At 38.0% G+C, this 13,108-nt stretch overlaps 1 protein-coding gene and 1 long non-coding RNA gene across 13 annotated transcripts in view; one reads left to right on the top strand and one right to left on the bottom strand.

The window, feature by feature from the left end:
* Nucleotides 1-9,501, bottom strand: part of LOC124216898 (sialin) — a 21,634-nt gene extending 12,133 nt beyond the window's left edge. For 9 of the 12 annotated variants that reach the window (XR_011177632.1, XR_011177633.1, XR_006882722.2 and 6 more), the window contains exons 1-3: nucleotides 9,284-9,501; nucleotides 874-1,049; nucleotides 165-295 (exon numbers count right to left, since the gene is read on the bottom strand). Coding sequence is in view for 4 of the 12 variants with exons in the window: in XM_046621989.2 (XP_046477945.1) it covers nucleotides 165-295; nucleotides 874-1,049; nucleotides 9,284-9,308 (332 nt within the window). In the remaining 8 variants the exon portion in view is untranslated. Of the gene's footprint in view, nucleotides 1-164; nucleotides 296-873; nucleotides 1,050-1,365; nucleotides 1,384-9,283 lie in introns of those variants that run through there. The other 3 variants (XM_069137801.1, XM_046622022.2, XM_046622031.2) reach the window with 3 other exon arrangements.
* LOC124217106 (uncharacterized) lies at nucleotides 9,346-13,108 on the top strand. Its single transcript, XR_006882774.2, has 5 exons — nucleotides 9,346-9,640; nucleotides 9,901-10,075; nucleotides 10,156-10,326; nucleotides 10,404-10,560; nucleotides 10,636-13,108. It is a non-coding gene; the product is annotated as an uncharacterized lncRNA (long non-coding RNA).

The following is a 13,108-nucleotide window of genomic DNA, read 5'->3' as shown; positions in this document are numbered from 1 at the left end:
GTCAACTATACGAATAACTTTTTGTAATTTATTATACATTTCTTCTATATTATATGACTCCCGTTGCACAGATAATTAATTTTAACTTCGGAATGATGAATAAATTCCACTCAATAACAGATGTAACATATGCTTACCCGATCAGAGGAATGTTTCAAACTTACGCAACAACCTTGGAACCTCCAAATTTTTCTGCTAAAATACCGGCTGGAATACTAGCCGGAACTACGCCGCAGTAGTAAGCCATTAGTACAGCTCCCTGAACGATTTCGTTCCACTCGTATCGCTCACCGAACTAAAGGGAGGATTCATTTACGACCACATATTCCATCATTTTTGTAATACATAACTATCAGAGGGCTGATTCGTGATACATGTTTATTGAGGGTTAATATGGTGTAGTGCGACCAGCGATGGGATTTTATGTCCCCGCGTCCGACAACATTTAGACCGACGGGTCTTTTATTTTAAGAGTTGATACAATTTCTAATGAATACTGAACTACCTAACAGGAAATTCCTTCCTAGCAATACCGCAAGTTTGTTAAAAAAATTCTTGATTTTCGACCACTACTGATACTAATAAGAATACTTGATACATACATTAAAAAGTAAGAGGGAACTCGTCTTATCGTTATATATTTGAATAATGAAAAGTCCTAGGATTAAAAAAAATAGCAGCTGGCTTTATGCATGGTTAACATACGGCGTGATCGCGACAATTGACAAAGATTACATAATTATGATTGCCTGTCCGAAATTAGTGTAAGACCCGGTATGCATTGTTCGGAGTTAAATTTTCAATGAAGTACATAATTATAAAACGTCAGAGCGTGATATTCATCAATAACTATTATAAATAACAAAGACTCACATCATCTGTGCGTGTCCCATTTTCTTCACGTGTGTCTGTCCCATTTTCTTCACGTGTGTCTGTCCCATTTTTAACCATGGCGACGATGATAATGGAAAGGTTTGTCCGTATAAAGTAAGAAAACATACAAGCCAGAAACATCATAGCTCCGAGGATGCCTCGGCGAGGGATCTTCTCTGCAAAGAAATGATATAACAACGATTTCTTCAGATTTCTGGTAACGTTCAATTATTGCAAGGTACATCCCTATAAATAGTGTAAAGGAATTAACGCGCAAGTTGCTCGCAAAACCTAACAATCATACAGCGTACACCGTCCTAGGCGGGTTGAAAAAAAAAATATCACAGGGGTTTCGACGGGATTTCATATTGACGTACTGATGTTTCGATCGATGGAGCTTCATCGAAAACTCAAGTTGTTACTAATACTGTGTTACGGTCAATCAAACTACGACTGTAGGTCAGTTCCATGTTTAGCCTCAAGTTAACTTACAAATCACTGAATATTTATATACTTCTCATCAAGAAAGGGGTCATGAAACTCGCGCCGTTGATTTAACTAAGCATTGAAGTAAGCATCACTATTTTGCAGCTTCGTAATTATTTTAGAGATAAATTTGCAAAATATGAGTTTCCTATAATATGCTGTATTACGCTCGGTATTATGGGTTTACTGAATTTGTGGCAACTCTTAAGCTGCGAAACAGCGAGTGATTCTAAAAATGCAGCGTTAGGTTAACCTAACTTAACCACAATTTGTCACTGGGGCTGAACTTCACCCCAAGCATCTTTCAAACTCCCCTTCCTTGTAATAATATTAAATCACTCATAGCCACTTTGAGGCTAAGATGGGCGAAAAAACGTTTGTGATCTGCAGAAGTAATGACCACAGGTCATTTTGGCTAGCATGATCGGATTGGTGAGAAGGAACTAGCCCGAATTGACACAAAAAAAAGTTTGTAGGACCATTATTAACGGAGATATTCGAATTGTTGACTTGACCGCGCCGAGTCGAGCGCAATTGGCCGGGCGTGTACCCACTAAGCGGCTAATAATTGAGTTTTCGATTAAGCTTGATTAATCGAAATTTCACAAACATGCGATTTCAGTCGGAATTCCCGAACAAAAACTTCTTCAAACTTGTTGGATGAATAAGCTACAATCGTGTGTGTGGGAAAGAAGAGCCATCAGCGAAAGTCTAATAGTTATTACGACAGTTCATATCGCTACAGGAATGAGCAACAAATGTATGTTCCATACATTTCAGCGAAAATGATATTGTATAAAAGACTAATATTAAAAACTCATTTATACGTTTTTCAAAGGGTACGACAAATATAACGTATAACTAATTGCGAGATTAACACAGGAGTGAATCTTTTCCAATCATTTATACTCAATTTATGATTTCAAACGACTTCATAGTTATCGTTTAGTCATTACATTTGTAGCGTAACTGACTAATTCATCAAATAAATATATCTACGACATAGCTTAATCAACTTTATGAAGTCTTTATTCATTGATCGTCGGTTTCATCTGTAATATGGTGAGCTTCCAGATTTGTAATACTCATTAATGGGGGGCGGGGTTATCGTAGAAACTACTATAAAGATACGGTAGCTGGATCTGTATTAACGTACCTATATCTACTAAAAGTTGTGTGGGAGTTATAATCACGATTCCAACATAAATTTTACTGGATTCAGTGATATAAATATGGTATGTTTACGCTATTATTCCACTCTGCCCTTAAACTGCATCAGATTTGGACTGTACCTTGTAAAATGATTGCTCCTTCATGTATTTCTATTAGTTGAAAAATTTAGTAATAGATTCATCAAACGTTAGAACGCAAGTCTCAACTAAAAAGTCCACAGCTGTACACGCTTATACTTGATACACACTGTACCCATCAGATAGCTGTGATTAACGATCAGGTGAAGAGAAAAGAGCGCTAATAAGGACCAAAATAAATTACTTACAGGTGCAAAAAACGTATAAACGAAGTTTCTAGAGCTATATATGTAAAGTCAAACAAGAGGGAGTGGTTTTTCGCAAAAGAAAAGCAACAGAAAAAAAATACCTTTCAAAACACTATACGGCTAAACACATCAACACTGATCAATTTTTTATAAAATATTTAGGTTACAAGACTGTAGTTCCTTATAACGATACTATTATTAAAATTTATCTGCAACCTGCAGAGGTATACCATTTACAACCGAATTATTACCCCTTGAAAAAAAGCGCATGCAGGGAATTATACAACTGATCCTTCAATTCTTGTCAAGAGTACGTGTGCATGTGTAATTGATAGTGCAGCGCGGTGGTGCAGCGCACACTATACTTGACAACTGCTGTACGAAACTTCGGGTCCAAACGCACGCCTCGCACGCATGCACATTATGTCGGTATATTTGCGTATCATAGTGGGTTACAAAATTGAATAAAAGAAGTATCTCCCTCGTTATTCACGCGTTAGAGTTATACAATCACATGTTACGTCGCGCGTGTGACGTTGTCGCGTGAGGTTGACCTTTTATTTAAAATATAATGATGTCTGCTCAGATAATCTACGCATGCTTTTACATGATATGGAGACAATTAAACACTTCATGTGCTGCCCGTCCACATATATCATACTTATGTGTAATACAATTATACAGGGTGTTTCATTTTAATCGCCCCAGGCCGGTTATTCCGGAACCAAGCAAAATACGGAAATATTTCCCACAAAATATTTAGATTTCGAAGGGGGAAAGAAGATGAGAGTGTCAGATTTTTAGCAAGTGGAGGCGCCAAGGTAAAGTGTATATCAACTTGGTTTTTTTTTCCCCCCCTAGATGAACCAGTATCTTTTTTACATTGGCATTTGAAAGGGCATAACCAAAAAATATCACAATTTTTTTCTATGTTTTGTCAACAAATCAATAAAATTCGATACAAACAAACCTATTGTTCTTTATCCAACCTCGTAGACTCTACGTGGAGAACTATTCTGACAACATTCGGTATTAGAATACTCGAGTCCTCGAGTATTTCCATAGAACTGACGAGTTACCGGTATCTTGTTCCCTAGCAACTTGACAGGCATGTATCTCATCACCGGTCCAGTTTAGGTGGTGAGTATGTACTGTTTCGTACTTTTCTATGCAGAATTTAATGTCCTTTCGAATGCTGATGGTAAATACATACTGTTCTATTTGGAAAAAATACCAAGTTAACCTTCACGTGATATTGGCGCCTTCACTTGTAAAAAATCTGACACTCTCATCCTTTTTCCCCCTTCGAACCCTAAATATTTTGTAGGAAACATTTTTTCGTATTTTGCTTAGTATCGGTGTAATCGGCCTTCGGCGATTAAAATGAAACACCCGGTACAGTCGAGTTTGGTCATCCTTATGCTAGATGGTCCTACACGGTCCATCCGCGTGGCAATTAGTACATGATGCGCTACATTAGTTTGCGTTTAGCCGAGCGTTCAGACAATTATATTGTACACTGTTGATACGTTGTTGCACGATGATTATTCGAGCAGCTGCAGCATGATTCGATGCAATCTGGCAGACAAACCTGACATACATTATATGTATAAGCCTTGAAAATGCACGCTGGAATGGAAATATGCTACATTCAAATATGTCAAAGGAACCCCAATTATAGGGTGCATCTGTAGGGAATGGCGATTGACTATCTACATTAATACAATACAGGCGTTGTATAGTATTGGCAAAGTTCAGATAATTCACTCAGGACAGCACGTGCAGTTAGTATAATGATACGTGGAAATTTAATTATGTTGTATCCCTCAGGTGTTCTATCATTAGCTACATGAAGTTCACTTGAATTTCATGGACCCAGTAAACGAAACATCAATACCGTTCAATTGTAACAGTTTTCCTCTGCGTCAGAAATACCTCCGCAATACAAATACACAACGCTTCGCTTCGCTTGTACTGTGATCGACGACGGCAACAAAGCGATAGATTATAATTGTACATTCGTCGACCGATGTATATGTAAGCGTAACAGTGATATTTGCATACCCTATGGAAGATTGTTAGCGCGATTATAATTGTTCGTAAGCGGGAATTGCAATCGGTATCACAGAAATGTTGAAACAACAGTTATGTTAGTTTACCTTTGAATTATTTCATATCATCTTAGTCTGTTACATTTTGCGTCATTCATGTCTTACGTTATTTTACCGCACTTGTCCACGCTACTTTAGACACATTTTTACGAGGAAGAACCGGTTCTATTTGAGACGGTTAGACGAGCGAGAATTTCTACAAGTTCGACTTTACGGACTACGTGCGACAGTTCAACAAGCGCGTGTCTGCGTTTCTGTTTTTACATGCGGCGGTTCTACATGAGCAGGTTAATTTTTTCTTCAATTATTTCAAGTTTTCTTAATTGTTTTAGTTGCATTAATTTTAATTCGTTGCTGAACGCGAGATCCGATTGAGAGAGAGAGAGAGAGAGAGAGAGAAAGTGGGCTGGGAGGGGGGAGCCACATATACAGGTGCCAGGTAGGACGGCTGCGTTATTCGATCGCGCTCGATGTTCAGCAACGAATAAATTACCCTTTGTAGAACGCGGTTTACCTATAAGACAGACCCTTCAAGAGATAATATATGGAACCTTCGTCGTAAGCAGTGTAGTATCTCGAGTGTACCGCGGTAATCGTCATTCTATAGAAATAAATGCGTATAGGAACGAATTTATCTTAAGCGAGCATGTACGACCGCCGAATGCTATAATAATTTAAATAATTTGAATGGAAGTGTTCACTTGTCGAAACGATACCTACCCTCTTGGAGTAAGGGATTCAAGGTTTGGACAATCGCGTATTTCTCTTTAACGGATGCATAACCTTGCAAACGAACCATCATAATGTAACGAGTTTTTACATGATTTATACTTGCAGTTTATGTATGCGATAGAATATATTTTGCCGATTGTAAGTATAACATTAGTATTATTTCGGCTTGGTCGAAATCCGTTCTTCCAGTGTGATTATCTAACTCTGCGTGCTGGGATCAGTAATTATCGATACCATCTTGATAGATCGACGATTTAAAAAATCATCAATCATTAATTCATATCCCTGTGTAAACAGACATATTAAAGGTACAATTATTCGCACACATTAATAATAGACGACACCAGGTTATGTCCATACACATGAAGAATAGTTGTTGTTTTTCTAAAATAAAGGCGAGATCGAGTTCCCAACTGTCGAAAATTTTTGACGTATTAATAACCGATCACTGAATAGTGCATGAGCGCAAATTTTCATAACAAACGTTGTTTACTTATTCAGGTTCTTTCTCGGCTTCTTACTATTTAAATTGAGTTTCTGTTCAAATAATGCAATTTCTTTCACATATAGTGTAAAGCAGACACTCTGGATAATTTTTATCCTTGAAACATACTAACGAAATCCTATAATAAAAACACTTATGTACTACACCCGCACAGTCGTCAGTGGTCATTTTAACCAAATGGCCCTTTATAAGTTCGTTGTTTGTGAAGGAAGAGTACACGCTGTTTTTAAAATAATTAACGAAAATTGATGTACAACATTATCTCTACGGATACTAAATATTTATCTATTACTAGCTGGTCGGATGTCTAGTGTGGCTGGATTTTGTGCTCGTGCGTTCGCTGCGCTTACTTACTCGTTATCAGTACGTTTTACCAGATGATACGAGATTAATGAGATACCTCACGCTCTCACTGATCACTGCACTGAGCAGGAACTACGGAGCACTCGTCCTGGAGGTCGAAATTCACCAGGTAAAGGAACTGAAACGCAGGAACTACGGAGCGCTGGTCCTGGAGGTCGAAATTCACCAGGTAGAGGACCTGGAAATCGCAATTCATCAGGTAAATCACCTGGAGCGCAGGAACTATGAGGAACTACGGAGCGCTGGTCCTGGAGGTCGAAATTCACCAGGTGAAGGACCTGAAGCGCAGGAACTACGGACCGCTTATCCTGGAATTCGAGTTGCACCAGGAAGCGGACCCGGAGCGCAGGATCCAGGAGGTAGAGAACCCGCTACTCGAAATATGCGGAGCGCGATTCTCATACGTCCTCTCTACTGCGCGGTTGTTTCCGGACTGAGGAATTCGGCTAGCTGATTTTCGTCGTCGACGATTACTATAGATCGATGACGTGAGAGAAAAAAACTTTTGGGTGACGTCACTTTCTGAACATCCGAACATCCAAAATTTGGTTTCGAACTTTAATACTCTGTACGATGATTACCACTTTTTGAAAAGAGCGGACTTGCCGTATGTAAAATTATTTCACGTGTACAAATAAAAAAATCCAATCGGACTTGCACACATATTTTGAACGTTATACAAAGCTTGACAATCTGAAAGTTTGAAATCTGTTCGATCTAACGCATCGTCGATGCTAGTCGAATTCCGGCATATCCTAGGACAACTATTCGATTGGCTATTTATTTCTGAAAACCGTATATTTCATGAATACGAGTATATGTAGGTAGGAAAATAGGAGGATATAAACGATTTATCATTACGGACTTTTATATTCCAATTTCAAAGATAAAAATATCATCAAGAGCATTCATTTTTGCAAGGGTTGCATTACATTTAAACTTAAGAAAAACCTCTTCAAAGATAACACATAGATTTTTCAGAATTTCTTGATACATTCGTATTGTACATGCAATATTGTTTGAAACGTAATCGAGAGTGGTCTCTCCTCCTTGTGAGCAGCCGGCATATAGTATATTCAAGACGAAAATATACATGGGATAACGCGTAAAGTTACTTCGTGGATCTATAATATAGTCTCGCCGCGACTCAAACGATTGATATAGTTTCACATATAATAAGATATATATATATAGCTTGCTTCCGCTTTTCAAACAATCACTGGAATTGATTTATTCCTCAAATTCAATGGTAAGTGTGCACCTTTGATTTAGGTATCTGCAATATCATCACTAAAGTTATCCAATAAAAGCAGACGTATATAAAACTTAATATAAACATCCCAAGGAACTTTTTTCAAATACTAAAATTATTTGTATACGATTCTTATCGTTTCTATTTGCGCAGAACTATCCGGGATCGTTTGACGTAACATATTATCGGATTAAAATAATTGTTATAAATTCGCTGTTATAAAACGCTCGACGGATTTTAGACATCATACTTGGTCAGATAATATTATTCAAATTCGATGCCGGTTTGACTAGAGACTTACGTCGAATCATTGAAATTTAAATTTGGCCAGTATTCGTAATCAATACTGATATTTTCGAGACGATCTCGAGACAGCTCGCTAGACTCGTCTTGTTGGTGTAGGGCCTTTTTCAAGGCAATTTTGAAAATAAAAGTCGCAAAATCCTTAATCGTTCCCGCGGTATTTTATCGGCGATTAGCTGAAACCGACTTGTCTATTTTTCCTTCCACGACCTATCTATACCGATTTCTCACCTTTCATACTACATTATCACTCTTACAATCAGGCCCGATAAAGCTCCGAGAATTCTATTCAAGGTTTCCGATGCACCAGACTGCAATGCTCGTGACTCTTGTAACTTTCCCATCATCTTAACAGCTATCCGACGTGCTCCGCCTAAACCGAATAGAAAATTATGTATACCTATAAGTATGACAGATTCTAATTACCGTATGCGTGTACCCACATTGTGAGCACAGGGGATTTCTCCAATAGTTTACAGGTATTCCTGTTGGATTATGGCTAGGTAAAATCATTGCCAGTGTAATAAGTTAAATCGCCATTATTTTGTTCTTTGTTACGGTAACTCAATTCCCAATCACACCTCTCAAGGTCAAGGACTTTGCATCCCCCTAAACTGCCCCCTGTATCACGGCCGTGCATTATGGTTTCGTTCTACTGGATATAGTGTGCGCCATAAGGTTGCGATCTGCCATGCCATTATATGGCAGTACGACGGTTACACATACCTTATCATGCTTAACGAAGGCGAGGGTGAATGGAAAATGGATGGGTAAAACCCGTGAAATCATGTTATGAACCGGTAATTGGATGGGCAATGACATTTGGTCCTTAACCGAATAATACATTTGTCCTGTGCAGGATACTGACACTGATCGTGCGATAGATCTGCAGTAAAATTTCACGCGTGCAGTATATGGGATGATGCAACGTGGATCTTCGCGCGTCGCGTCTTTCATACTACAAACATACCAGAGGCCAAGGTCGACTGTTGCTACAGAGAAAACAGTCGCATCAGTTCACGGCTGTGATCGCAATTATTTATTAATATATTTCATTGCAAACAAGGGACCTTGTATTCTTCCATACAGCCATACATTGTACCATACATAATATACGCGATTTGTTGAAAGAAAAAAAAAAACAGCCGTATAGCGCTTACCCCTCAATATTTGTGCAAGTGTCATTTCTGGCCTACAGGAACAGGTACAACGTCGCTAAGGCCGGTATTTCCACGTTTGCAACAATTCTCGCCAACTACACGTCCCGATAGTTCCGTGCCACTGGTGCCACTGGTTGAACTGAACTGAATTCGTGACGCGAATTAATCTTCATCGCGCGCGGCGCGTTCTCTATGAAGCAGCCACGGACGTAAGAAATGCATATTGGGACGGAGCGTCCGGACGCGGCGAGTGTCCACATTCGCGGAGGGGGGGACCGCCATCTTGGTAGGCAAACTTCGTTGCCTTCTTAAATCCCAAATTGAAACCGAAAAAACATCGAAAATTATTCTCCACAGGTAAGTAACATATTTGTAAATAATTTGTAAGTAAATCCATGAACTGTTTGCCACATCCCCATACATATACCAGTTTCCTATATTTTACAATTTGTACAAAACAAATGTCACAGTTTAAAAAGTACAGAGAACCTAACCACATCTAAATCTCAAATGAAACAGCTTGACAGTCTGGTTATATTTCTTCTGTGACGTGTTTTCATTCACTACCATGTGTGCCATCTATGAGATAACGTACTTTCATCTGGCATGCAATTTAGGTTTCCAAAGGCTGAGGATAAGAGACTAAAATGGTTTGAATGTACACAATTGCCATTAACATCGTTACCTACGATTGCATACCTCTGCTCTGTACATTTCGTAGAGGACAGTTTTGACCGTACTTCCCTTAGCTGTACAAGGCTGAAAAGAGACGTTATTCCAGCAATAAACATTGTAAGTATTTATTTTCTTTTTCTACCGTGAAAGTATAATGTAACTTTCCATATATTGAACAAACCTGCATATTATTGCAGATAAATACTGGAAAACCAGACAACTTGAGTGAACATGAACATGAGCATGTATAACAAGTCCAACAAGACGTGTATCCATCAACGTCAAAAACAATAGATGAAGAAATACCTGAGGAAATATTTTTAATATAATATGATTCCACATGCGGAAAAACTGATGCCAATACCAGAGTAAGTTTTTACTTTTAGTCACAAGTAAATTATGCATTCGTAGCTGAAAATAACTTTACTTTAATATTTACTTATAGTCAGACTTACTAAAGACACAGTTCGAGAGTACACCAAAACGCATTCACAAATGTGATGTAACAACCCAATGTAAGCCACAAAAGCGTCAATGTATTCAGTCAGCATTGTGTGAACAAACCGTTCAGGGAACACAAGTTAAATCAGAGAGTTCATCAGGTGAGTAGATGATTTTTACGACATGATAGAAATATTTGGAGAAGGATATTTAATATTGTGTTTTTAAATTTGCAGAAATTACGAATGATACGTATCTGTCAAAGTCACCGTTTCTGATAAACCAACAAAATAACGAGACCTTAAGTGATTCCCGAGGCCAACTACAGGATACTCCTAGAAAAATACTTCTGCGTAAAACGTTAAAAGCTCAACAAGATAAATTACGACGGCAGATACAAACACTCAAAAAACGAAATCAGCGGCTAGAAAAAAAAATTACTGTCCTTAATTTGATTTTAAATGAATTAAAAGCAAAACAGATGCTTGACGAGGAGCAGCTTGATTTACTAAAGACTATTGGTACGTCAAATGCACATCTTTTGAAACGGTTTGTGGGAAAACATACAGACAAAAAGTGTGTGTGCACGAAAAATGGTGAACTGATTTCACGGGAATATTCACCAGAACTTAGAACTTTTGCTGTAACTTTACAATATTACTCCCTCCGAGCATACAATTATGTACATAAACATTTTGATTCGTGCTTGCCGCATCCAAAAACCATTAGTAGTTGGTATCGCTCAATCAACTGGAATCCGGGTTTTATTGACGAAGCTTTCGCATGTATTGCAGAGCGTGTGAAAGTCGTTAATTATCAGTCGGTCGGCACTTTGGTATTTGACGAAATGTCCATTAGGCAGCACGTAGAATACGATGGCAAGAAATACAGTGGATACGAAGATTTTGGAGTCAATATTGTAAATGACCATAGTACAGTTGCAAAAGATGCATTAGTCTATTTGTCTGCATGAACTCTTCATGGAAAATACCAATTGCATATTTTCTTATAAATGGTGTGAGTACTGACCAAAAATGCAACCTTATACTCCAAGGTATATCTTTGTTACACAACGCTGGTATCAAGGTAGCTGCATTAACATTTGATGGTGCACCAGCAAATTTATCTGTCGCAAAAAAACTTAACTGCAATCTGAATCCAAATTTTTTACAGACTCATTTCGAACATCCGATTACTCGTGAAAAAATATTTGTATCCCCTGATCCTTGCCACTTGATAAAGTTAGTAAGAAATACTTTCGGGGAAGTACAAATTTTATTAGATGGTAATGATCAGAGAATAAAATGGGGAATGATCGAAGAGCTGTATAAATTGCAAACGAACGAAGGGATGCATTTCCTGAACAAGCTTCGTTCAACCCACGTACTCTTTCACAAGAACAAAATGAAAGTTCGATTCGCTACACAACTATGCAGTACGTCTGTCACCCAATCTTTCAGGGTTTGTAGAGAAGACTTACAGCTACCGGAATTTCAAAATAGTTTGGCAACTGAAACGTTTTTGTCAATTCTTAACGACCTATTCGACATTTTTAATTCAAAAAATATGCATCAGGTAAATTCAAAAAAACCAATCAATGCAAACAACTGACAGCAAGTGTTCCAAAAAATGGAGGAGTGTAAGGTCTACATATTAAAGCTAAAACTATGCGATGGTAAAAGAGTTGTTGACTCGTCGCGAAAAACAGGATTTCTTGGTTTTCTAAGATGTATTAACAGCCTGCAGGGATTCTATAAGGACTTCTGTCAGATGTCGATATTACTCGCATATATTCCGACCTGTAAAATAAGTCAAGACCACATAGAAGTATTCTTTGGATGTATTCGCTCGTAGGGTGGACACAATAATAATCCAACAACTCGTCAGTTCAAATCATCACTTGAGAAATTATTAATTCATTCTGAAGTTAGGGACACAGATTCTGGAAATTGCATACCTCTTGAGCAAATAACTATTTTACACGTATCTTCTGCTAAATCTTCAGAGCATGTTATTAACATGTCTACCCCGTTTACCAGAACGTGTGATCGAGAAATCCCGCGCTTAGCAGATTCAAATGACATCTTAAATACTATTGAAGATCATTCTTATATACCAGACATTCGCTTTCTGACACAGCCTTCAATGAGAGTCATAGCTTACATAGCAGGTTTTGTCGTTAGAAGTTTGAAAAAAAAACTTTGCTGTGTGAGATATGAATCGATGCTTTGTTGGGAGATGAAAACTACGTAGAATCAACCCTAATTGAAATTAAAACTCGCAGTGGCCTGCAGTTTCCATCGAAGGATGTTATCCGGATTTGTAAGGATGCGGAAAGAATTGTAAGGTGCACCCTAAAAGAAATTGGTGGTAGGTTTATGACAAACAAATTCACTGAGATGTATCTTGTCAGCCGCACACTTTCGAAATTCACAGATTTTGATGTAATATTTGAGCATTTGCGGCAACATGTATACGACCAAAACTTTTTGGAAAATCATGACATACATTTAGCAAGAGCGATACTGTCAAATTATATCGAAGGAAGATTATTTTACATTGGCAAACTAGCTGTTGATAATTCTATAAGCGAAAGACACAAATTCAACAAATTAACTTGGTTCAAACGCCAGTAGTCAGTGGGCACAAGAAATTTTTTACACATGTAAATAAACTTGTATGAATAAAATACAATGTGATTCGAAATAA

This window comes from Neodiprion pinetum, chromosome 1 (assembly GCF_021155775.2).
Source record: "Neodiprion pinetum isolate iyNeoPine1 chromosome 1, iyNeoPine1.2, whole genome shotgun sequence".
NCBI classification, from domain to species: Eukaryota; Metazoa; Arthropoda; class Insecta; order Hymenoptera; family Diprionidae; genus Neodiprion; species Neodiprion pinetum.
Note: the sequence above shows the minus strand (reverse complement) of the source record. Positions and strands in the feature narration are given on the sequence as shown.